This window comes from Lepidochelys kempii, chromosome 9 (genome assembly GCF_965140265.1).
Source record: "Lepidochelys kempii isolate rLepKem1 chromosome 9, rLepKem1.hap2, whole genome shotgun sequence".
Classification (NCBI taxonomy): domain Eukaryota; kingdom Metazoa; phylum Chordata; order Testudines; family Cheloniidae; genus Lepidochelys; species Lepidochelys kempii.
The window spans coordinates 49,783,616-49,807,894 of record NC_133264.1 but is presented as its reverse complement, the minus strand read 5'-3'; the positions used below and the strand labels follow the sequence as shown (position 1 = coordinate 49,807,894).

Genomic DNA, 24,279 nt, shown 5'->3' with positions numbered 1-24,279 from the left:
CCAACCAGGAGCATCTTGTTTTTCTGTTGTTCTCCGGGCCACTTCACTTAGCTATGCTCAGCTCTCCTCAGCTGTGTCACGCAGCACAGAGCCAGCACCTGCCAGCCTGGACAGCAGTGATCAAAGGGCTGGACTGCCTGGCTCACCCATGGTAGGAAATAAAAAAGGTCCCTTTAGCAATTTAGTGTCTATACAAAACGTCCTGGCCATGGGGCGAAGCTGGGCTAGAGAGATGTCTCCAAGAACTCCTGGAGAGAGGCAGTCCCTTCTGTTAGCCTGCAGCAGTAGGCAGAGCCCTGCATTAACCATGCATGGATGCTCATCCTCCCCTGGATGCAGGTGTTCTTCCATCAAAGAGCAGAAGTATTTACCAGCGTAACGGGCTGAGGACATTAAATCATTGGTGCGGCACCTAGAGATGATGGTTAAAAACTGCTGACCAGGTCACAAAGGAAATGAGTTTGGAGCTCTCATCACAGTTAACAGTGGGCACTCATTCACCTCTGCCCACGGCCAGACAGAGCGACATGCACCCCACTATGACCTGGCTGGTACGCAGGCCAGGCCCACACCCAGCTACTCCTGAATTTAGTATCCACAGATCAGCCAGTGAGCAAAGATTAGCCAAGCCCACCATCACAGGCATCCGGCCCAGGGGAATAGCATCCCTCCCAGCCTCTCACTGTAAAGAGCAATCAAGCCCACCCTTGGCCAGGAACAGGTGACAGGCTTAGTAACTGTCACCAAGGAAAAGGTGATGAGGACCTTCTCCGTCCACAAACTAACGCCAGCGTGTGTTGCTTTTCCCTTAGTCAACACAGACACAGAAACGGCCGTTGTCAACGTAACGTATGCAACAAAAGAAGAAGCAAAAGTGTAAGTGACTCTTGCTCTCTTTCATCCTTCCTTTCACCCTCTCTCTTTCTTCATCCCTCCAGGCAGTGAGTCAGCTGCCTTTCCTTGCATGCACCTTTCATCGCTCCATCTCACTGGGGCAGGGCTCATTTATTTCCCTGTAACGAATAGTGGGTTTGCCTGCGACTGACCTAGTGTTCTGACATGCCAGCGGTGAGCTGCCCCTCACCTCTGGGGAGGGGCAAGACTTAGGTCTTGAAGGTCCTGTTTGGGATGTGCCCCGCGAGGAGGGTGTCGCTGATCCCGTAGTGGTTACTGATCTTGCTCTCAGGAATTTCCATGAAATTCAGCCTCATTTTTCCCAAATTATTTCTCCTAAATGTTCAGGTTTGCATTTTTCCAGATTCTGTTCATGCTGTTCCCGCTCTGTCAATTCGTCCTGTCTTGTTAGGCCTTCTGATTTTATTTTTCTATTCTCATAATTTCGTATAAACTGCGTTTGCTCCTTCCTCTAGATCATTAATGAAGCTGTCGGCTAAAAGCCAGTTTTCTTTAGGACCCTTTCACTAGTTTTCATTCCCACTGACAGTCCAAGGTGATTTGAATGAATCGGAGAGGGTGATTTTTGTTGGGCCCCGTATCAGATGCTTTATAAATCAGCCGTATGGCAGTGTGCAGATCTTTTCGCGCACGCTAGCAGGATACGCATGGTCAGTTAATGTGCAGCAGGCTGGCATGCTGTTCATTCACGCCCTGGCTGGCCACACACTAAGTCTCCGTGTGGACAAGCCCTGAGTCCATCCCAGGGCTCCTGGTGCAGAACAGCTAGCTCTGCCCCTTGCCTGGGCTCAGTCGCAAGGTTGTGTCATCCAGGGGTGAAATCCTGGCCCCGCCAAAACTCCCTTTGCCTTCTGTAGGGCCAGAACTTTGGCCAAATATACAGCAAACTAAGCCACCTGTTTGGCTCAGTTGGAAGGGAGCCCGGCAGGAGGTGCTGGCAGTGTTTCCAAATGTCCCTCCGTATCTAGGAGCTCTGGGGGTCACTGAAATCAATAAGCTCCCTCCCCCCCCAGGAAGGTACTGCTCAGCATGCAGAATCTGGCCCTAACTGGTTCCCTCCTGTGCTATGCTGCATGAGGCATTGTGCCCACCCAGTGGCTGCATGCCTGGTTGCTTGGTGGCCAGTCCCTCGGCACTGGCGTTGTTTTTCACTTGCCCTGGGCGAATGGTTCAGCTGGCCCCATCCGGGAGCCACCCTGCTGGTGAGATCACATTGGCTTATAAGTTCAGTCACACACAAGTGGTCACTGCAGGCCAGGGCCTGATTCAGCCCCCTCCCCACCACTCCATGAAACCCACAGGATGATCTGTGGCATTGTGATCTGCTCATTGTGGGAAAGGGAGCAGGGCCAGACCCTTAATGAGCTGAGACTCCGAAGCCATCACATGCTGGAGATCCCAGAAACTCACTGTGTCCTGAAGAACAAGGACTTTCTGGAAGGGTCAGACATCTCCCATCCGGCTTGCACTCCCCCTGAGCAGGCTGCTCTCTTGCAGCTCCCGCTGGTCTGTTACCTAGCATTCCCTGAGCGAATCATTCATCTCCTCCCTGGTAGCGAGCTCTCGGTGCACAGTGGGGGCAATAAGTAGCTCCCAGCTCCGTTCCCGTTGGCATCGCTGTGGACAAGCCCCCAGCACCTCCTATTGCTCTGCAAATGCAACGCGGTTCTGTTTGATCGTCTGCTTTCAACAAGCATCCCCCAGTGCTTCCTGGCATTGGCATTGCACCTGAGCAGTTGCTTCAGCCTCACTATTGTAAGAGGACTGGAACCCCCCCCCCCCCCCCGGGTTTTCTCTGGCACAAAAGAGTGAGCTGTTTCTGGGTCAGAATTCAGTAACCGACTGGGAAACCCTCCATCCATTTGCCCTGGGCCTGGGGGAATTGCCAGCGTTATTGTCAGTGGGTCAGAGTGGGCTAGAGAGTTCTTTGGCCCAGAGATCCATGTCCCCATGCTAGTCTGAGACACGCTCACCTCCGGCGCTCTCCTACTTCTGTGCCGCTGGTCACAGAACCTGCCCCAGCTCCAGGAGCAGGAACTGCAGGCAGCCCACAAAGAGTCAGGTGGGGACTGGATTTTCAGAGGGGCTCAGTGTTGGTCTCGCTCTGCCTCACTGCAGTCAGCGGGGTGGGGGCTGGCCCCAGAGAGCGGTCTGAGTGGAGCACCCCATAAAATCCCACCTGTCCCTTGAACCAGGGTCTGGTTTGGGATGTGGACTGTTCTATACAGCCTTATGGCACACGTGTGAAGTGGAGCTTGGGCACCTTTCCAGACCCATGACTCCTGGCCCTGCCTGTGCTGGTTAGGGAGAGCAGCCCCTGTCCTGGACGCTGTCCCACAGGCTATGCCCCCTCTGTGCAGAGGGCCAGGAATGCAGAGCCGATCAGCTCCTCTGGCCGGGCTGACTTTAGTATGTAAAAGGAAGATTAAACCCAGTGCCCTCCATGTATGCTGAGGGCTGTTGTGCTCAGGGTGGCTCCAGCCACTGGCGACACTTGATTTGCTGCTAGGCTCCCAGTGTCCCGTCTCCACAGTCCAGCAGGGCTCCACGGGGAAGGTGCATGCTGGCAGAGCACAGCTAGCTAGATGGTGGGCTTAGGAAAGCGCAGTTGCCAGGTGGCTGTTGCCTGGGGAGTCTCCAGAGGTGTTTGGGGGGTTACAGAGCTGGAGTGGAGGGCGCGCCTGTAGCCGCGGAGAGGGAGAATTGGGCCAGGATTCCTACTTGTGTGAGTTCCGTCTGGCCTGCCTGTCTCCTGCCAGGCTGGGATGGAGCTGGAGTGGGCCCTTGCTGTGGAGTGGAGAAGGGGAGGCTGCGTCTCTACACCGGGGTGGGACTCAGGCAGCCCTGGCAGGGACTGGGAGAGAGATACTGAGTCAATGTCACACTAATGCCTCCGCGGTGCAGCTCCATCAGCTGTGCTGGGATCACACCAGGCATCAGTTAGCCAACACTGCAGTAGGCTCATCCCCCCCGCAGTGTTCCGGGGGCACAGAGCGCCGCAGGGGCGGGGGACGTGCCCTCAAGGTACACAGAGCGGGGGTGGGGGGATAGAGCGCTGTGCAGAGGACATGCCCTCGAGGGGCACAGAGCCCTGCCAAGTGGCAATGGGTTACACACACCCCTTTGGACACATTGTGACTGTCTTAAGCATTTGGATGTCTCTGACAGGGGCGGGGAGCCATGAGATCTCTGCTCTAGGGATGCCCATGCTCCTAGGAGGGACCTTGGACCATGTCCAGACAGTGTGGACGCTTACCCAGCCCATAGGGACAGGGAAAGTCTCCTGCACCCGGTCGGGTCGGTGGCTCACCTCCTGGCAAAGGTGCCTCAGGCCTGGCACCCACAGCTGGTGCAAGGCCTAACCAGCGGCTTCTTTTCTCTGCCTTTCAGAGCAATTGAGAAGCTCAGCGGCCACCAGTTTGAGAACTATTCCTTCAAGATTTCCTACATCCCGGATGAAGAGGTGAGCTCCCCTCCGCCCCCTCAGCGGTCCCGCCGGGGGGGCCGTGCCTCCAGGGAGCGGGGCCCCTCCCCGGGGGGCTCCTCACAGCCCAAACAGCTCGATTTCCCACTACGGATCCTGGTCCCCACGCAGTTTGTTGGTGCGATCATAGGAAAGGAGGGCTTGACCATAAAGAACCTCACTAAGCAAACCCAGTCCAAGTAAGTACCGCGAACGGTCGTGTTTCCTTCCCCAGGACTCCGCGGGTGGCCTGTAGCTGCCCAGATCAGATCAGGCGCACTAGAGCGCCCTTGCCTGTAGGCCAGGAGTGTGTCATTGCCCGTGCCATTAATGCAATGCTGTCTTGCCTCAGCCTGATGTCTAGGAGGGGTTAGTAGATGGTAGCAAGCAGGGCAGCAGGGCGCGCACAGCACGGCAGTGTTGGCCATCAAGCCATTGTAGTATGTTGGCCAGAACGGTCCAACCCAGAAGCCTGAAATTAGGCACAGGAATAAGTGGCCCAATTCTCGGAGCTGGTGCCTCATGCATTCACCCTGCTGCTAGGGGAGGGGCCGTGGCTCTCTGCTACGCTGTCCATTCCCATGCTCCCTCTGGGGCATGCCGGCTCGGTACCGCAGGCAGTGCTAGCCAGTGGCTAAACACCCGAGTTTGAACTCAATTGGCATCTGGTCCCAAGATCGTCTCCTGCCTGGGGTCACGTTTCCCAACCCATTCACACTGGGCCATGAGAGGAGGAGTCTCTTCTCGGATGAGGTCAGTAACAGGGCCCCCTGCTTCTGATCAGAGAGTGTGTTGTATCTGAAAAGATAGTAATGGCCAGACACCTGCGTGCTGCCGGCAGCCGGAACCAGAAGGCGGCTCTTCCCAGGCTGTGCGCATTCAGAGACCAAGCCCTGCTGCTGCAGTGCGATGCTGGCACACGTCACAGCACAAGAGCAGGGCCCGCAGGCATAGACCGGCCAAGAGTCAGGTCATCTCAGCCCAGTGCTCTAGCAAGGAACACGCAAATCAGGAAGAAAATCCGAGTGGCATGAGGCTGATCCCAGGACTCATGAGCAAGGCCCTCATGAGCAGTGCCTTTAGGGTGCTTTATAAAATCCCCGATGTGAGAAGTAGAGGCTTCAGAGGAGAGCTCTGTGTCAGGGGTACGTTATCTGGAAATAGGAGAATTGCTAGTAGATTGCAGCACCCATGTTGTGCATCCGACTTCAACCCTTCCCCCTGCTCTAATCTTGTGTTGTTTAAAGAAGGAGTCTGCTGTTGGTGAGGGTTTTCAGATCTGCCTCCCTAACGCTGAACATGTATGTAACATTCTGATTTTCTTCACAGTTTTCCCTCTCCAGTTTGTTATTGCCCCAAGCTATTTGTGTTTAACACAAAGTTCATCAGTCAGCATCTGCCGCCTGTCCCTGTACACGAAGACATAGCAGGACACAGGAATTATCATCCCAGAACTGATCCACAATGCATTTAGTTCCTCTAGGTGTCCTACTTCTGACAGCAGCATCAGAGGAAAATGTGCAAATCCTGATAATATACCTACTTGGGCAAACCAATGTCTTGTCCCCAGCTGGTATTCAGCTCACTCTGAAACACACTGAGGATTGCTAACTTTTGTAGCTTCAGCCTGGCAGTCATAAGAGAAGATGCTGCGACCAGATCCATCACGATACTCAGCATAAATGTGAAATACAAATATCTGGTTAACCTGTGGGACTCACCGATGATGGGTATCATTACATTATTGATCTTCTCAAGAGCCAGAACAGGATTAGACCTGTTTTGAGGGAGACTAATGTCCTGGGTTATACAGAGTAACTGAATGCCTTGTAGCGTCTGTCATAAATTGTGATCAGCCTTGCGCGGGTGGAGAGGGTGCTTGGCACTTTCCCCATCCCGCCCACTGAGAAGGACTCAGCCGCAGCTCTCCTGCCCCCCAAGTGCAGCGCAAGAGCTGCTCCACGCTAGTGTTCTCAACGGCAGCAGCCCCACCAGAGAGGACAGCATGAGGACCAGTCTATAGCCACGCACTGGCCAGCAGAGCAGAGCCAACATGGGGGTGGGGAGCGGGGGCAATGCATGCTGCACCCTGGCTTGCAGCCCAAATGCTTCCCAGGCTCCCCCTGCAGCACAGCCCTCCCTGGTCCACCTCCTGGAGCCCCGAAATGCAGGCTGTGGAGTGAAGCCCCAGTCCAGTCTGCTGGTGTGAGCTGATCTCCAGCCAGGGTCCAAGAGAACAAGAGTTGCACATAGGCCAGGTGCATTAGGGGGATAGCTGGTCTCCTTCAAAAGCATCCAGTACAAGCTGCTGTTGGGGAAGGATAGCTGGGCTAAATGGACCCCTGGTCTGTTCCTGTCATGTCACAATCAGCTGTGGGAAGGTGAAGCCCTAATTAAGATACAGCTATCTTCAAGAGTACCAAAACTGATTGGAAAGTGCAGGCCAAATCCCTCTCTTGGTGTAATTCTTTTCTTGTGTGATGCTGCCGAAGTGTGACTATTCCTCTGTAATATACAAGACCTTTCCTAACAAAGAGACCACCATGCACACAGAGCAGGGTCATCCTCTCCAGCTGGGACGGACACACGCGCACACGTACAGAGAAACGCACTCACTTTACTCTTCTGGTTTTTAACACGCCACTTGTGCTGTGCAGCGACTGTGACGTCTCTCCTTGCCCTCAGGCCCATAGTGCTGCAGCAGAGCTCCATTGCCCTGCCATGTTCTGGTGGATCCCGAAGAAGCTGAGGAGAAGAACGTGTAGCAGTACTGGCAGCTCCTGGAACCGGGGAAACTCTGCCCTGCGTCTGAGCGACCGGCTCTGTTCTGATCTGTGTTGGCTCAGCTCCCCCCACCCACTCATTCTCCTTGATTTTCACTTGCAAATGAACCCCAAATCGTACAGCCAAACAAAGTCAAAATCTGAGTTGAACCTGGTTTAGTGCCAACATTGTTTGAAACCCCATGGTTAGTAGAAGTCAGTCTGGGTTCATGCAAATCTGGGCCGTCAGTCATTCACAACTTAGGCCTGGATTCCTGCAAAAAGTTTAACAGACCTTGAAACAAACCTGTCCTGAATGGTGAGTGTATCTAGTGAGTTTTCCACGGTTCTGCAGCCAGTTGCTGAATTTTGGTCCCTTCAGGACAGTTGGTTCAGAGCTGGTTTCAGCAGCGTGAGCGTGACTCCTGGTTCAGGGGTACTGTCTGTAGACAGCAGTGTAGATGCACTTTCTTTGATGCTTCACTTAAGTGCCTTGTTATGACATCAGTCTGATCTCAGGGGTTTCTCTGTGCTGATTCTCTTGGTGCAGGGTAGACATCCATCGGAAGGAGAATGCCGGTGCTGCTGAGAAGCCAATCACCATCCACGCCAGCCCCGAAGGGTGCTCCGAAGCGTGCCGCATGATCCTCGATATCATGCAGAAAGAAGCTGATGAGACTAAATCGTAAGTGTTCCGCACAGAGCACTCTGCAGGAGGAGGATTCCTGCAGCCATACGCACCAGGCGGGGGGAGACAGTGATGGAGAGTAAGGAGCTGATTTGAAGAATAAATCCCCAGAGGTCCAGAGAAAATGTGGTAGTTGCCCATGTAAAAGAATGGGGATTTGGTTTAATATGTTTGTGTGTTTAAAAGGCTTAGTCAGCACAACTAATTGATGTACAGTTTTGGTTACTAGAACACGCCTGGTCTGACAGTAAAGGAAACCAGCCCACCTGTAAAGCCTCAGGCTTTAGGTAATGCCTTAGGACCCATGCTTTCAATGCTTTTGCTTTTTCTCTCCCCTTCTCCCTGCTGGAATGGGAGTCCATTTTCTGTGTTCTGGAGATTTGAGTCGATATTTCCTTTTTTCCAAACAGCAATTTGAAACAAATATTAGCAATTCAGCTTGTTTCATTGAAAAAATTTAAAAGTCGCCTAAAGTTTGAACCAAATGAAAAATTGTTTTTGTTTAGTTTGAATTTTTTCATGGGAAAATACCAACCCATTTTTGACCAGCCCCAGTTGCAATCAGTTTTTCTTGAGCAGGGTTATTTTGATTCCCCTCCTGCCCCAAACGGTTAGCTGCAGGAGGAGCTATTTGTCTGGATTTTCTGTAAGTGCAGAGAGGACTCATTTCAGATTCTTTACATGACAAGGACTCTACAAACGTATGGGTTTTGCAATGAAAAAAAGTCCATGTGATGTTTTTGTCCTACTTTTCTTTTCTTTTTGTGTGTGTTCCTGGCCAGGAGAACTCCACGGTTTGGAGCATACTGGTGATAGGAGAACAGGAAAAAGGAACTTACAAAAACCACCAAAACGCCTTTTGTTTCTTTTAGCGCCGAAGAAGTTCCCTTGAAAATCTTAGCACACAACAGTCTAGTTGGGAGACTGATTGGCAAAGAGGGACGAAACCTGAAGAAAATTGAGCAAGACACAGGGACCAAGATCACCATCTCTCCGTAAGTTGTGATATCCTGGCAGAGGAGAACGACCCACCTCCAGCCCAGAGAGCTACTGCATGGCCCAAAACCAGGCTCCTTGATCTCTGGCTGTGGGAGGTGAGCGTCAGGGGAGCTGCTGAGGCCAGCCCTCAGGGTACGTGCTGTGAACGTGACCGTGTGGAGCCAGCGTAGGACTCCTCCAAAGGTGCACAGACACAGGCAGGGGTGCTCCACCCAGCCCGGCACTGGTGAAGGCATGGGTGCCAGTAAAGCGAGCTGTGTTCGGAAGGTCTGGAATGGAAACAGGACATTCAGGCTATGCTCCCCTGCACAATGGCCAGTGGAGGTGGCTGGCTGGTGGGGGATAATCTGCAGCCCTGGGTTTTCCTGGCTGCTCCAAGGAGAAGGTTCCCTGCTCTGAGCTGGAGGGTGATGGCGGCTTGCTTTTCTGTTGCCTTGATGGAGGCAAGTTCACCTGTCCGCAACTGCTTAGTTTACAGGATTTAACCATTTATAACCCTGAACGGACCATCACGGTGAAGGGCAACATCGAGGCCTGCTCCAATGCCGAAGTGGAGATCATGAAGAAGTTGCGAGAGGCCTATGAGAATGACATTGTCGCTGTCAACGTAAGCGCCCCTTTCCTGCTGCTCCTATTCTCCCAGTAGAGACCTCAAAATGTCAGGGCCAGAGCCAGAGTTAGTCCAGTGGGAGCAGGCAAAGTTGGCTCTGGGGTGTTTGCAGGTCGTTCTGCCCGTCATGGGGGCTGATGTGGAATGGGACCCACTGGATCGAGCTCTCTGGGCAGACGTGTAGGAGTCATTGGGCACTTGGGCGCATGTGGTTCCCCTCTCCCGCCCCCCCCCCCCCCCCCCCCCGTTTGTTCCATGTTTCCCACCTCTCTGTGTTTTGCACTTCTAGCAACAAGCCAACTTGATCCCAGGGCTGAACCTCAGCGCACTGGGGATCTTCTCCACTGGGCTGTCCATGCTGCCCTCTGCAGCGGGGGCCCGCGGAGCTGCAGCTGCCTCCTACAACCCCTTTGCGGTGAGTACCTGGCAGGCCAAGCCTCTGTGTGTGTGTGTGCGTACGTGCGGGGTGTGTCCCCCTAGCTCAGTGGGGTTAGGAGGAAACACTCTCATGCTAACCCTCTATTGAGGACAGACATGGCTTTGGCAGGAGGTGTCCCGTATACACTCTTGGGTAAGAGCACTGCTTTTTCTTGATGGTTTTGGGAGGATTTGTTTATACCCCAGCACCAGGGAGATCCTGCGTCTTGCTGGAGTATGAGCTCTTCAGGCGCCGGCAGCTTTCCTCAGCCTGTGGAGATTTGGTGATCCCATCAGGATGGGGCCTCACGTGCTATTTTTGGGGCTGGGTATGCAGAAAGGAGAAGCAGCGCCCCAGTACTGTATAGACTTGTGTATAATCACTCCCAGTTAGGCCTAGGTCAGTACTTTTGTAAGTATTTTTTTCCTTTAAGGGCTTGCTGTGGTTTTAAATCTCTGCACTGCGCCAGCAGGAGCAATGCACCTTGTGCTTCCCCACTTCAGGGATGCAGAGCATGCTCCCCTACCCAGCCGGCCCATGGAATGGGGCGGGGCTGGGGTCTGCACACCTGCATGTCTGCGTGTGACAAGTTTGTAGAACAGCACGTATTGCTGGTGGGTGATCCCAGGCTCTGCACACGCCGCTGCAAACCCTGGAATAAGCACACTTTGCGTTCACATCAAACACTTCTACATAATGCCCAGACCTGGTGTTCATACTCAGGAGCTGCTTAGGCAAAAGTCAGTGGGAATTAAAAACCGTAACAAGGCCAGGATTTGGGCTATGGAACAGTTAAAGGAGGTAGTGATGAGCCAAATCCAGCACCCTCTGGATTCCCTCATCTCTACCCATCTCACTGTAGACTGAGACCTGGCCAGCTGGTGATTATCAGCTCCATGTGAAGCCAGGTTCTGGGGCCAGCTTGCTTTCCTAGTGCCTGAGTGAGCAAGGTTCCTGGGTGAAAGCTCATCCCAGACAGAGATGGTGCAGCTGGGTAGGAGCAGAGCAGGTTTACTGGCTGAGTGCATAGGCAGGAGCAGTAGCCATGAGAGAGCTTGATTTTTAGTGAGGCTTTGACACAGTCCCACATAACGTTCCTATAAGCCAACTAGGGAAATGGGGTCTAGATGGAATTCCTGTAAAGGTGGGTGCACAACTGGTTGAAAGACCTACTCAAAGAGTAATTAATGGTGTGCTGTCAGACTGGGAGGGCGTATTTAGTGAGACACGTACGGCTCAGTCCTGGGTCTAGTGCTATTCAATATTTTCATTAATGACTTGGATAATGAAGTGGAGAGAGTGCTTATAAAATTTGGGGGTGACACCACGGAGGGAGGGGCTGCCAGCACTTTGGAGGACAGGATTAGAATTCAAAACGACTTTGCCAAATTGGAGAATTGGTCTGAATTCAAACAGATGGAATTCAATAAAGACAAATACAGAGTATGACACTTAGGAGGGAAAAATCAAACACACAAGTACAAAATGGGGACTAACTGGCTAGATGTCAGTGCTGCTGAAAAGGATCTGGGGTTCTAGTCAACAGTATGATGCAGCTGCAAAAGAAGCTACTATCAATCTGAGGTGTATTGACAGGCATCTCCTATGTAAGACATAGGACGAGATAGTATGCTCTTCTCGGCACTGGTGAGGCCCCAGCTGCAGTAGCGTATCCAATTCTGGACGCTACGCTTCAGGAAAGACATGGACAAATTGGAGAAAGTCCAGAGGGGAGCAACAAAAATGATCAAAGATTTAGAAAACCTGACCTATGAGGAAAGGTTAAAAACACTGGGCATATTTAGTCTTGAGAAAAGAAGACTGAGGGGGGACCTGATAGTCTTCAAATACGTTAAGGGCTGTTATAAAGCGATCAGTTGACCTCCATGTCCACTGAAGGTAGGACAAGAAGTTCATCTGCAGCAATGGAGATTTAGGTTAAATATGAAGAAAAACTTTCTACCTATAAGGGTAATTGAGCTCCGGAACAGGCTTCCAAGGGAGGTTGTGGAATCCCCATCACTGGAGGTGTTTAAGAACCGGTTGCACAAACATCTGTCAGGGATGATCTAGGTTTACTTGGTCCCGTCTCAGCGCAGGGGGCTGGAATTAATGACCTCTCGAGGTCCCTTCCAGCCCTGCATTTTGGTGGTTCTATGAAGAAGATTATGAATCTTTCCTCCTCTTTGTGAGGGGTCTTCACAGTCTTTGTCTGTGTGTGTCCATCGCTGCTCTGGAACTCCCACTGGGCACGCTACCCCGGGGGGTGGGGTCCTTTATCTGGGATGGCCTGTTAGGGGCAGGCTTCAGCTGTGACTTTGGCTCTTCCATGCTCTCCTGGTGTAACACGCTCTACAGCTGAAGGTCAGTCAGAAGCTTCATGTGCTGCGGCCAGCTCTCAAGTGGGCTGGACTGACAGACACAGGACTTCTGCGCTCTTCACTCTGCACTGCCTCCCAACCCATTTCTGGTGCAACTCCAAGTGCACTGTCCTCTGTAAAAGCCTGAATTACTTGGGGTGGGTTACCTCAGACACAGCCTGCCTGGCCATGCCCATCCTAGCTCTGGCTAAGCAGGGATCTGAGTACCCCAATAGAGCCCATGCAGGGTGATTCTCAGAAAGCAGGGCGAGGCTCTTTGAGGGGGCAGCGAGAGAGACCTGGGAAAGGCTCCTGCAGGCATGCAGAGCAGCCCTTGGCTTGGAAGTGGATGAAATGTCATAAAAAGACAGAGCTAGTGTGAGTAATGCTGAGTAATAGTTTCATCCTGGAGGAGGGCTGTGCGTTTGTCGGGTGTCAGACAGCTTTGATGTCAGTTCATGGGAACTGTATTTATTACTTGATGGTTTCAAAACGAGTGGGATCATTTTTTAACCAGCCATGCTGGCGTTGCCCCATTAACGGTGCAGTAGTGCCTTTCAGAGGTGGGATTGTGACGACACGCACCGCCGCTGCACTCTCTGGAGGCGCGAGGCAAAACCAACCCAATCGGACCAGTTTTCAAAACCAGCCCCTGGCTGAGCCACTGCTGGGACTGCCTGGGCCCAGGCAGACAGGTGCCAGCCACGCCTTGGAGTGGACACTTCACTCTCTGCGCCTGTGTGTCCAGAGTTGGGACAACTACCTTGGCGTCCGTTTGTGAAAGTGGATAGAGAGCCCAGAGCCGTATATGATAAGTGACTGTGTGTTCTGAGCTGTGTTCTTCCTAGTCTGCCTGCACAGTAGGTGGACAGAGATGCATAGATAGAACATGTTGAGAGGATTGTACGATCAGCTTGATTTGCTGATATGGAGTGATTATTTCATACCTTCTTGATTTTTGGATAGCACTACAGGAAATCACTGAGCTGGCTTTTAACTCCTGCAGATAAACCCCTGATGGACAGCGTATCTAACACTCCATGTCACCATTTCAGTTCAGCTGCTGTAACTATTTGGAGCTGAGAACAAGTCTATTTACTTCTTTAGTTTTTCTAAAAACTGTAGCAGCCGAGTGATCGAAGAAGGATGGTGAGTTTTACACCATTCAGAGTTGAAATATTTAGGTGATGGTGCAGAAAAGACACAAAATGTTGACTGCAAAAACAGCGTGTGTGTATATCTGTCCATGCTTTTCTGCGTGGTGTATTTGTGAGTGTGTGTTTTCCTCATGAACACTGCATGTCGACTTTCACATGTTCTTAGGTCTGGTCCATTACTTTGGGAACGTGCACATGATATAAGGGAGGAGCGTACATTCCCAGCAAACTCCTGTGACCCCCCCAAAGCCCCAGCAAGGCTACTTGGCAGTTTATTTTTAGAGGAAAAATTAAATAATTTATTATGCCAAATATAAAAAGTGCTCCAGGCCAAGTGTTGGCTCCCTGCCCTCTCCTTGTCAGCCTAACCACGAGTGGAGAGGTCTCACACTAAGCTACTTCCTTCCCTTCTGTTTCTTGGGCAAAGGGGGAGGAAGGGTAGATAGCCCTGTTCCCATTCTGATACCTATAGGTTACACGACCTATAGATGTATATGCACAACAGGTGGGGAATGGAGTGAAATTAGAGACAGGGCATAGTGTTGAAAGAATGTGCCACTCAGGAGAGCTCTCCTGGGAAGCAGAGGGTGCATGTGTGTGCATGAGTGGTGTGTGCGGGGGGGATGGGGAGATGCAGACTTGTATGTTAGTGCTATGCATGTGCATTCCCATCTGAGGAGTACAGTTCTGCCTCCATCCGCCCAGACAAATGGGCCCATTGCCCTACAAGCAGCTAGCGTCGTTAGTCACTGTGCATTTTGAGTCTGTCATTTGTGTCGCTCTGTACAGTCATAGCAGACGTGAAAGAGCTACAAACGCCTGGCTGTATCCCGCAGATCTCCTGCGATGAGCGAGGTGACAGCTGCTCGTGATCAGCCCCCCGAAGATCTGATGCACGCTGTTTTAGAAAAAGGGCTAAAACATGCAAAATTCACCCTGCTGCCCAACGAACTGGGCTCTGTTTTGTTTTCTTTATCAAAACCTTTGTAAGGTGATTTGCAAACATCTATTGTATAAAGTTCAGTCAGCCGAAAGGGAGAGGGTCCTCTGTGGAAATCCTATTGCAAATTAAGGCCAAATAATACATCCATGTGCACTTTGATATCAAATATGCCTGCTTGGAGATGCTTGGGTGACTGAAAAGTTGAAGGGAATTAATGCTCATGGAATCAAGGTTTAGATGTTTCACTTGGTGGCTTTAAATCCCTTCTAATAAGCCAGGACATGGAGAAGCCATTTTTGTTTGCAGTCTTTGCTCCTGGAGGCCCAGGCGCTCCTGGTGTTCCGGCAGAGACTTCTTGCACTAGCCAGTGGTACGGCAGGCAGTGCAGACACCTGTGTCAGTCGCACACAGTCATATCGGGTGATGCTATCTGAGGCTGCTGCAGATCAGCAAAAGCCCCACCGAGCTGTGCAATGTTTCTGTTGAGGGTATTGCAAAAATGGACTTAATGAAATACATAATGCGAGGATGTCTCAGCAGAGCTGTGCGGGTCTCCCACAAAAGCACTGTTCGGCGGGGCATACACGTCTTGTATTCATCAATACGTGCACACATCAAGTCGTCTGTTTCTTGTGCCTCCAAAGTATTCAAGCTCTAACGGCTTCCCCCGGGAAGGTGAATGCACTGAGAATGGCTACGGGCTTTGTTCGGATACTGTTTGTCTGTTGAATGTTTGGAGACAGACCCTTGGTGGACAGCAGGCCCCTCTGCTATTTTTGTTCTGTGTGTGTGTTTACGGGTGTGAGTGCGGAGGATCGTGTGGCGGCCGGCCATGTGGCCTGGTGGGTAGGACAGTGGCTTGCAAATCAGGAAACCTGGTTCTGGTCCTGGCTCTGCCACTCACCTGCTTGGTGACTGTAGGCAAGTCGCTTCACCTCTGTACCTCAGTTTCCCCTCTGTAGAGCATGTTCTGTGGCTTGCAGTAGTGCCTCATGGTCCCAGGCCCTTTGTACCTGGCACTGGATGGGCAGTCCCTCTCCGGAAAAGGCTGCAGTCTACACAGACTAGACCGGGTAGGGGCAGGGGTGAAACGTACCAGCCGAGTGACCAGACTGACCCCCCATGAGTGCACGCCCAACACCCAGCCCGCACAGGAGGCCCACGCGGAGCTAAGGGCTGGGCCTGAGGCCCAGGGGAGCTGAGTGTGACAGGAACAGAGAGGATAGGAGCCAGTGCTGAGCACAGCATGGTTGCCTTGCTGCCTTCACACGCAAAGCTCTGTAATCCCAGCCAGCCTGCTACGCCCCAGCTCTGCTGCATCAACTGGAGATTCACACTCAGAACTTGTCTACACTACAAAATGAAGTCGACCTATGTTAGTTCAATTTACAGCCCCCACAGTGATTACTGCTGTTTTTCATGTCCATGCTACCCTGCTGTCGGTGGTGCGTGTCCTCACCGGGCAGGCTTCCACCAACTTAAGAGGGGTAGCGTGGGGGCTCAGAGCCTGAGCTCACAGCTCCACACGGAGCTCCTTGCCGAGACCCAGCTTCCCCCCACTCTCGGCTCCCCGCCAGGAGTCCAGCAGCTGCCCAGGATCCAAGCGCGGAGCTCCGTGCCTGGAGCCCAGGTGTCTGCCCGGCTCCCAGCAGGGAGTGGGGAGCCAGGAGCCCCAGGGGTCAGCTGGGCTCCAGTGGGGAGCTCTGCACCCAGAGCGTGGGTGGCTGCCAGGCAGCTAGCGGGTAACTAGGAGCCCAGGCCAGGTTCCAGCTGGTTAGCTCTGCGGGGAGCTGAGAGCCCGGGTGGTAGCAGGTTCACAGCTGGAGCCCCCACGCGCCCTGGGGCGACAGCCCCAGCTGCGAGCCCAGCACGGGGTTTGCAACAGGGAACCTACCTGCTTTTCTTGTCAGTTTCACAGCTTCCTTGTGGACCTGTGACATTGACAAACAACAGCTGATGTAAGTAAGGCAACATCTACAGAGACACTGCGTCGCCCTAACTACACCACAAAGCCTACGCCCCTCGTGGAGGTGGAGTTATCATGTCGGTGTAGCAGGGCACTTACTTCAGCGGGAGCAAGGCTGTGGTGTAGACACTGACTAGGCTGATGTAAGGCAGCTGTAGTGTAGCGCAGGCCTTAGTTTCTCACACACCTTAACCCTGATCCCTTCTCTGGTTCCACTGCCTTTCCTCATGTCACCCAAGGTGTAACTGTGCCTAGGGTTAGACCTACCTGCATGACTCTCTTCCTCTTGGGAGGGATTGCTACAGGGGGTTGGAGATCACGCTGTTTTCACCCTGTCCTAGTTGCAGTCATGCCCAACTTCCTCCTCTCTGCAGGACCGGGTGGCTAGTGCAGCCTGCTCCCTCCTCAGGGCCATTCGTCGAAGTCTAAGGTTCCTCCTGCCTTTTGCTGCCTCCTTTGGACCAGTTGGTGACACGTTTTATTACAGTCCTGATCCCATCAGCAGCCAGGCCATAACTCCCACCTCATGGCTCAGCTGTGCACTCCAGGTCAGCTGCAAGGTCTGAGCTTGAGCTGTCCCATGCCATGAGCTGAGTGGGAGCAGGGTCAGGCCCTTGTCAGTTACCCCCACGTACATCCCTCGTACAGAGAGTGCTGTCATGGTGTGTTCATGGGGCAGCACCTTGCAGACTCTGGGCGCCAGCCCTTGCACAACCCTGGCTGTTCTCTCTCCTTGTCTCTTGTCTCGTTCTCCACTTCGCCACAAGGCTCCAGCCTTGGGACCCCTCCTGTGGTGCCTGGCTCTCCCCAGGGGGACGCTGTCATACGCCAGGTGTGGGTGACTAGCGTATTTCCGTGGACATATTGTGCTAGCAGGAAAGCGAGAGAGCTCCCTGTAGAGCAATGTCCAGAGATTCTAGTGTCACTGGGGAGCACCTGAATGGGGGTCATCCAGGAGGTTGTCAGGATACGCTCCAGATGTGCATGGCCTGCATGGGCCTCCATCAGTTTCAGTGGAGCTGGGCTCATTTACATCAGCGCTGGAGTTGTGATTTGCCTGCAGGAGGGGGCCAACATTTCTCCTGGGGCCTCAGCCGGGTTTTTGGTTGTTCCTCAGGCCTGGTTCTCGGTCTGTCTCGGGACCCCCGTCTTAGAAAGTACGGCAGACGCAATGGCAGGGGACGCAGGGAAGGTTCCGGTGTATGTGCTCACTGAGGTGCTGGGGGTAGATCCCCAGCAGCCAGCCCCCAGACGTAGCACAGGCGTGGTGTGTACGGACCATGCTGTCTGGGAACCCGCACTGACTGTGTTTTCTTTCCTGCCATAGAGCCCCTCGGCATACCTCTCGGGTCTGTATGGAGCCTCCCCCATTGGCGCCTTCCCACAGCAGCACTCTGTAAGTGCCCGCTCTGCCCGTGCTGGCACCGCTCGCCCTGCTTGGCCCCCGCGTTCCTCTCTTGGCTGTGATTCTGTCCGGTGCTGCTCTGCCATTGCAGTGAGCGTGCCAGGTCAGTGCCCTCCTGGCAGCCGGCGGCAGTGATGCGGTCGCTGGAAATGAGGCTGTGGAATCCAGATGCCTGCAGGGAAACGTTGAGTCCTTTTCCGAGCCCGTTCCCACTTTCCTCTGCAAAAGCCAGTACATCGGCGCCCGCGCAGGGCTCCCCCCGCAGCACGGCATGGCCTGGGCAACTCTCCTGTGTCTCCGCAGGCCTTGGTGCCAGAGCTGTTCCAGTCCCCGGCACCCAGAGGCTTGGCAGTGCACTCTCACTGCACATGACGTGACAAAGCCGAGCCCCCAGGATTTAAACCCAGCCGCCAGGAGGAAGCAGCAGGGGCTGTGGTTTTCCTTTAGCCCCCGAGAATTCTCCTGATGCATTTACTGTCTCCCCATGTGTGCTCAGCGAGGAAGGGGGGTGATGAACTGAGCCTTTTAAAGGGCAGGTCAAAGACACTTGGCAGCACCTTCCCTGTACCGGGGTGCAGAGTGGTGGGGGCCTTTCCCCTGCAAGGGGCACACGGGTACGGCTGCTGTGAGAGAGGGATGGCTGATGCAGTGCGGCACCAGGTGCTCCTGATGAGCATGCAGAGAGCCACATGGAGAGCACTGGGTCCCTTGTGTTGCTGCTCTGCACGTGTGGGCAGCAAGGCAATTCCAGCCCAGCTCCTCCACAGGAGGCTCATGGGTGGGGAGCCCTGGCGGCCCCTCCCCCCCACCCCACTGTGCAACCCTGGGGTCCCCTCCGGAGCAGGGTCTGTAGTGCTGGCCTCCCCGAGAGTCAGCCCCAGCGGGGAGCATGGGTTTGTGCTTACGCTCCTGGGCTTTGTCCTTAAGAGTGGTTCATCGCCAGACTCTCTCTGACCCTGAGCCCCTTCCCTCAGTGCTAGCCCGGTCCCGGGATGAGTACGGAGCTAGCAGTTTGGAGGTCTGGTTGGCCAGGGCTGGAACTCAGACTGGGGGCTGAAGCCACCTCTGCCTGCGTATCAGGCTGCAGGACAAAGCCTCAGGAGGAAGCACCATCTGCCTCAAGTCAAGAGATCCCTGGGAAGAGCCTCAGCCATAAGCTAAGGCAGCATGTGTTCTCCTCATGGGAACCACTGGCCTAGGGCTCCGTGCTCCATGCAGGCCTTGCAGCCTTTACAGACAAGAGCCAGAGATGAGTGACTCCCTGAAAACGCCCTGCTGCACCACACCTGCCATTGCCTCATGATTTACCCTGGTTGGACTGTCAGCCTAGAGACCCCACTGCCCCTTCATCTACTGCCCTGGCACAATGCCAGCCTCTCCACACAGCGCCCTGAGCACCTCAACCCCACCTGCTAGCACTGACTGTTTCGCTGCTTGGCTCCAGGCTGGAACACTGAGCCACACGCCCTGCAGTGAGAGGCGGACAGCGTCCCGCCCACTCCGTTTATGTAGGCCCCTAATGCTACCAGCCTGGGCTGGAATCAGACATGGCCCTGAGAGAGCAGGCTAGGTACCTCTGTCTCCTGAGCCAGCTGATGCCTGGGGAGGTTGTAAAGCTGTCACGTGCTCCAAGCTCCGAGTGAGCATTTGCACATGGCTGTGGCCACAGGTGGTTTCTCCATTCCGCCGCTGCACATGGGAGCTGCTGCGGCAGCTTTCCTGGGCAGCTTGTTGCTGCTGCCGTCTTTGTGCCAGTGCCCTTTTTGGGGAGGAGAACCCCAGGCTGGGAGCTGCCCCAGGCGAGGTGTTAGGTAATGGACACACCCCTCTGGGCCAGGCTGTTCACCTGAGAGAGAAGTTGTGGGTGTTTGTGCCCATTGGGGACAGAGCCACATGCAGATCCTGGGAGGAAAGGAGTGTGACCTGGGGTCCTGTGCTGAGCCCTGGCGGAGGCGGTAAAAGAGCAAGAGCCAGCATTTCCCCAGAGCGGAGCCTGACGCTTCACTCCTACAGCCCCACTCGGCCCTCTGAAAAAGGGCCAGTGTCCATTGCTGCTGGGTTTGGAATGGGCCTTGGAGTGAATGGTGGGTGCAGCCCCTTGGATGAGGAGACCGGGACTGGCCCCTACTCGGTGCCTTCCTGTAGCACCCACCAATGGCCGCTCTGTATACCGGTTCTGTGACAGTACAACGGCGTCTGTATTGGGTGTCCTGACGCTTTCACTAGACGGGTATAAACTCGCAGCCCGACCCAAAATAGCTAAATAGGAATCAAAACTATGTATAGAGCAACCTCAGATAGTTCTTGCTTTCACCAGGGGCCTCTGAGCTCCCAGAAATGGCCTTTAAATCTTCTGTAAGCCCTACCTGGGGGCCTTCTTTTCCCTCTCCCTTTCACCACACTGGCAGTGGTTACTGAGAATGATGGTCTTTTAGCCAGTCAGAGGCACACACAGTGGCACATGCGCTTCTTTCCAGCGCTCAGGGGAGGAGGCTTTGAGAAACGCTCAGCGGTGGGTTGGATTGTTGAACCTTTTAAACGTGGCACAATTGGATTGTTGGTTTTACCAAATCAAAACGTTGCACGAAGCAGCCGAGATGAGAAATGCAGATGGTAAAAGCCAAAAAGCCATCAGGAGAGAATGTTCACAGGCCTGGGGTGGCCGCGTAGTACTCGATGGATCTCGAGGATCCTAGGGAAGTTTGGATTAAGAACTGGCAGGTCTGTTAGGTGTGCTCCAGATTCTGTGCTGAACATGGTGAGTCAGCGCTAACTAGGGACTTCCGAAAAGGGGCCAGTTGCCTGGCCTTGGTGGATGTGGAGTGGCACCCGAATAAGGTCATAAAACCATTGGCTGGCAGGAGCTGCAGTCAGAGGTGGAGGCCACATTGCTATGTGTGCGTAGGAACCACAGCCAAAGCTGTGGGTGTGGCTTCTGCTTCAGAGAAGTGACTTTTGCTTTTTGAAACATAGAAATTGCCAGCTCTGGAGATCAACACCCTTCATCACCCGGGCAGGGGTTGCTGTGGTTGTGGTAGTCTAAGATTTCCCTCACCACCATGCCAAAATCACAGGAGTCGGTAACACTGCCTTTCCCCAGCCCTTCCTCCAGCCTGTCCTTCTCTGAGTGCCGGGGTGCACATGTACTTGAGGACCCTGCATCTTTGAGGGTCTTCTAAGCCAGAACGGCAGAGGGGGTGCTGGTAAAGCCTGCTGAGCAAGGTGGTGTGTCTCCCTCCAGACCCAGCTGGTGAGCAGCAGGAGAGCAGGTCTGTGGAGCGTGCATCCGTGCTCACCTGCTGTGTGTTTGTGCGGCCCCCGGCTGCCTTGGGAATGAGTGTGGTGTGACATGGAGTTGGGGGCCGGGGGGGGTCAGGTCCCCACGGTCTCTGTATTCATGTCGCTTGGGTCAGCTAGTCTGAGAAGGCAGGTGTCTCACGGGGCTTTCAGAAGGGGGAAGGGCCGCGCGTCGGAGACGCACGTTTCCATGACCAGTCGTAGCAGCACCGCAGCATTTCCTGCATGACCGTGTCCGGGAGTCGGCCTAGGTTTCTAGCCATCACACTGTGTTCTGGAGCCATTCGCATTGCTCGGAGGTGTGCTTAGGGCAGTCAGCCTCAGCCTCCCAAACAGGGCCTGCTTCGGTCAGCCTATCTGAAAAGTAAGGAAGGGGGTTCGTTTAAGCGATGCTCAGAATATGCTTGGCTGCTATCAGCTAGTTCTGCCGTCAGGCTCAGCAGAGCTTCAGATGATTTCTTAGGGAAATTGCTCTCCTAGACCTACCACCAGCACTTCCTGTCACATTCTCCCATGGGGCCCGAGCCAGCAGTTGGGCTGAGTAGACCCATTGTGACTGGTGCGATTGCCTGGGTACAAGCTGCAAGAGCAGGCCTGACGGTAGTAAGGGAAGATTCTTTTTATGCAGGCTCTTGACCTGTGTATCACTTTGTGTCTGAGCCACATTATCTGGGTGACTTCTGTCTGCCACTGTGGTTATGACCTGGGCCTGCTCCAGTTGCAGTTCTCAGGGGGAGTTGGAAGAGGAGTGGGCTGGGCCCTCTGTCTCCCCCAGATCTCGCCTCGCTGACTGTGTGTCAGCCTGAGAGCCTGTGTGGAGACACGCTCTTTGGAGACTGTGCTGTGTGCGCCTACGTGGCAAGCGGTGGACCTGTCGTGTTAGCGTTACAGCCCCTGTCGCCTTGGAAAGGGCTCAGAGCCCTTTGCCAACGCTCACTGAGCAAGCTTCGCTCGCCTGCAAGACGGATAAGGATCTTCAGTTGAAGTCTCCGGTCTGTTCTGTGTAGGCCCTCACACTGGGCCCTTTCAGGCCAGGAATCTCATTTTTCTGGGCTGTGGGGGTCAGAGCACACAGAAGCTGTCCACATACGTGTGCGTGAAGATTTCGTTTGCGTCGCAGTTGCCTCCGCGCTTCTCTCTCCTTCCCTGTCTCTCGCTGCACTATGCCACATGCAGATCGCATCCCTTGCATGCTGCCCTGTGTGCCCGCTTGTTTACGCATCATCTGAAAACTCAAATGCCCATTCAGATATTTAGATGCCTTCCTGGGGTGTGACATTTCAAATATCTAGGTCTTCATAAGCAGTGAAATGCATAATAATAAGAGAAACCTGCCCACCCCCGTCGTAGGAGAAGAGCATGATTTCATGGGCATTTTAAAAATGCTCAGCTTTGCAGATTTCATTTCTCCCGCAGAGGGCAAATCAGCTGTACCCTGATTGCATGGGTCTGAGAGCCACAAAATGATTCCCTGCCCTGCCTGCCAAGCGACTGGGAAAGCAGCAGGCAGGCTGGGTTCCATCTGAGATCTCTATATTTCTCTCTCTCTCCTCTCAGTTGCCGGCACAGGAGGTTGTGAATTTATTCATCCCGACGCAGGCAGTGGGTGCCATCATTGGGAAGAAAGGCCAGCACATTAAACAGCTGGCGAGATTCGCTGGCGCCTCAATCAAGGTAAGCAAAGAGCCTTGCTGGAGCGTTCATCCCCACCGTTGTCGTCCTCTCGGGTGTCTGTCAGCCAGCTGCCCAGCCGACATGGAGAAAAGAATCGGTACCTTGAGACACCGGGTTTCAGAACCCCAGCTGCACCTAAATCCATTTCAGGCTCTGGTGCCAAATGCTTCTTTTCTTCATCTCTGTCCACCTGTGGGCTCTGATCTCTCCCCTCACGCATCATGTCTGTTGATGGCGACATCCTCTCGTGAGCCAGCGAGGGGATGTCACTCCAGAGCGTCTGCCATCCCCAAATCTCTCAGCTTCCGTGAGCTACAGGGGGTGCCGCTGAAACCTGTACAGCTCTTCTGGTGTGGGGAATACCGCAGCAATGGTGATTAGCTGACTCCTCAGAGGGAGGGATTGTACCAGTGCTGCTGGCCTCCAGGTGGGTGAATGGGATAGTCCCCATCAAACCGCTAGGGAAATGGAGGGGCAGAAATGCAGTATTCAAACCTGACCGCTTCAAAATGAGACATTTGTCAGAATGGCTCCATTTTCAGCCGGTCCGCACTGAAAGTGACGGGAGCGGCAGGTGCTGAGCTGCTCTGACAGGCAGGTGCCTCAATATGGACCTACCCGCCTAATTTGATTCCCCCCTGTTTGAAATTGTTGGCCATAAGTTTGAAGTGATTTGAGTAAGGCGGTGGTGGCGAGGCTAGAATCTCCTGCCTCCCAGTCCTACTCTAACCACTAGACTACTAACCCACACCAGAGGTGACACACACCTGCTACCAGTGATTCCTGTCTCTTCGGTGCGGCTTCCTTCCCCATCGACCCAGTCCTTGTTTTACTGGAGCCACTTGGGGAGAAATCTGAGTTCAATCTGACCAGTGTCGGGGTGCTAAGGAGCTTTGGAGAAAAGCATGCCAGTGTGAAACCCTCAGAGCTGCGTCCTGTGTGCAGAGTGTGTTTCTGGTTGAACAAGAAGGCTGCAAACACACATACTTCTTGAATGGAATAGCCCCCATGTGCTTTCTAGTGCACAATTATCAAACCATCAGGGAAGCTAAATGGACGAGGATATTTAATGCTGGACACAGACCAAGACCTCTCACAGGTCAAGTCCCCCTAAGATCCTTTAGAAAAAGTATGGTCACTTGGTAGATAAAATAGTTTGCTGTGGTTGAATCACTGTAACGAGACAGAGAGTCCCCTTTCCTGGTACGAAGGACTCACTCCACTCTCTCACCAGGAACAGTTTATTTTTGCCCGTCACAAGGCAGCAGCAGCAGGATAGGGTACAACCCAGTACATTTTTTATGGTGAAAGTGCACCTGTGGAAGAGCTGGCAGGACACTCCCACAAATAAAACGGGGGGCAGCACAGCACCCTTACTCCCTACATTTGGAGGACATCTCTCCATCTCTTTTTTTTCTTAGTTTTTCTTATCTCAGAAAAGATATATTGGAATTGAAAAAGGTAGAAAAAAGGGCAACAAAAATGATTAGGGGTTTGGAATGGCTTCCATATGAGGAGCGATTAATAAGAATGGGACTTTTCAGCTTGGAAAAGAGACGACTAAGGGGGGATATGATAGAGGTTGAAAATCATGACTGATGTGGAGAAAGTAAATAAGGAAG

General features: G+C 53.4%; 1 protein-coding gene across 2 annotated transcripts in view; it reads left to right on the top strand.

The window, feature by feature from the left end:
* IGF2BP2 (insulin like growth factor 2 mRNA binding protein 2) overlaps positions 1–24,279 on the top strand; it is a 102,517-nt gene that overhangs the window by 63,282 nt on the left and 14,956 nt on the right. The window contains exons 5-12 of one of the 2 annotated variants that reach the window (XM_073360303.1): positions 813–876; positions 4,306–4,578; positions 7,691–7,825; positions 8,701–8,823; positions 9,299–9,434; positions 9,727–9,852; positions 17,609–17,677; positions 22,541–22,657. In XM_073360303.1, the coding sequence (XP_073216404.1) occupies positions 813–876; positions 4,306–4,578; positions 7,691–7,825; positions 8,701–8,823; positions 9,299–9,434; positions 9,727–9,852; positions 17,609–17,677; positions 22,541–22,657 (1,043 nt within the window). The remainder of the gene's footprint in view (positions 1–812; positions 877–4,305; positions 4,579–7,690; positions 7,826–8,700; positions 8,824–9,298; positions 9,435–9,726; positions 9,853–17,608; positions 17,678–22,540; positions 22,658–24,279) is intronic. The other variant, XM_073360302.1, reaches the window with a different exon arrangement.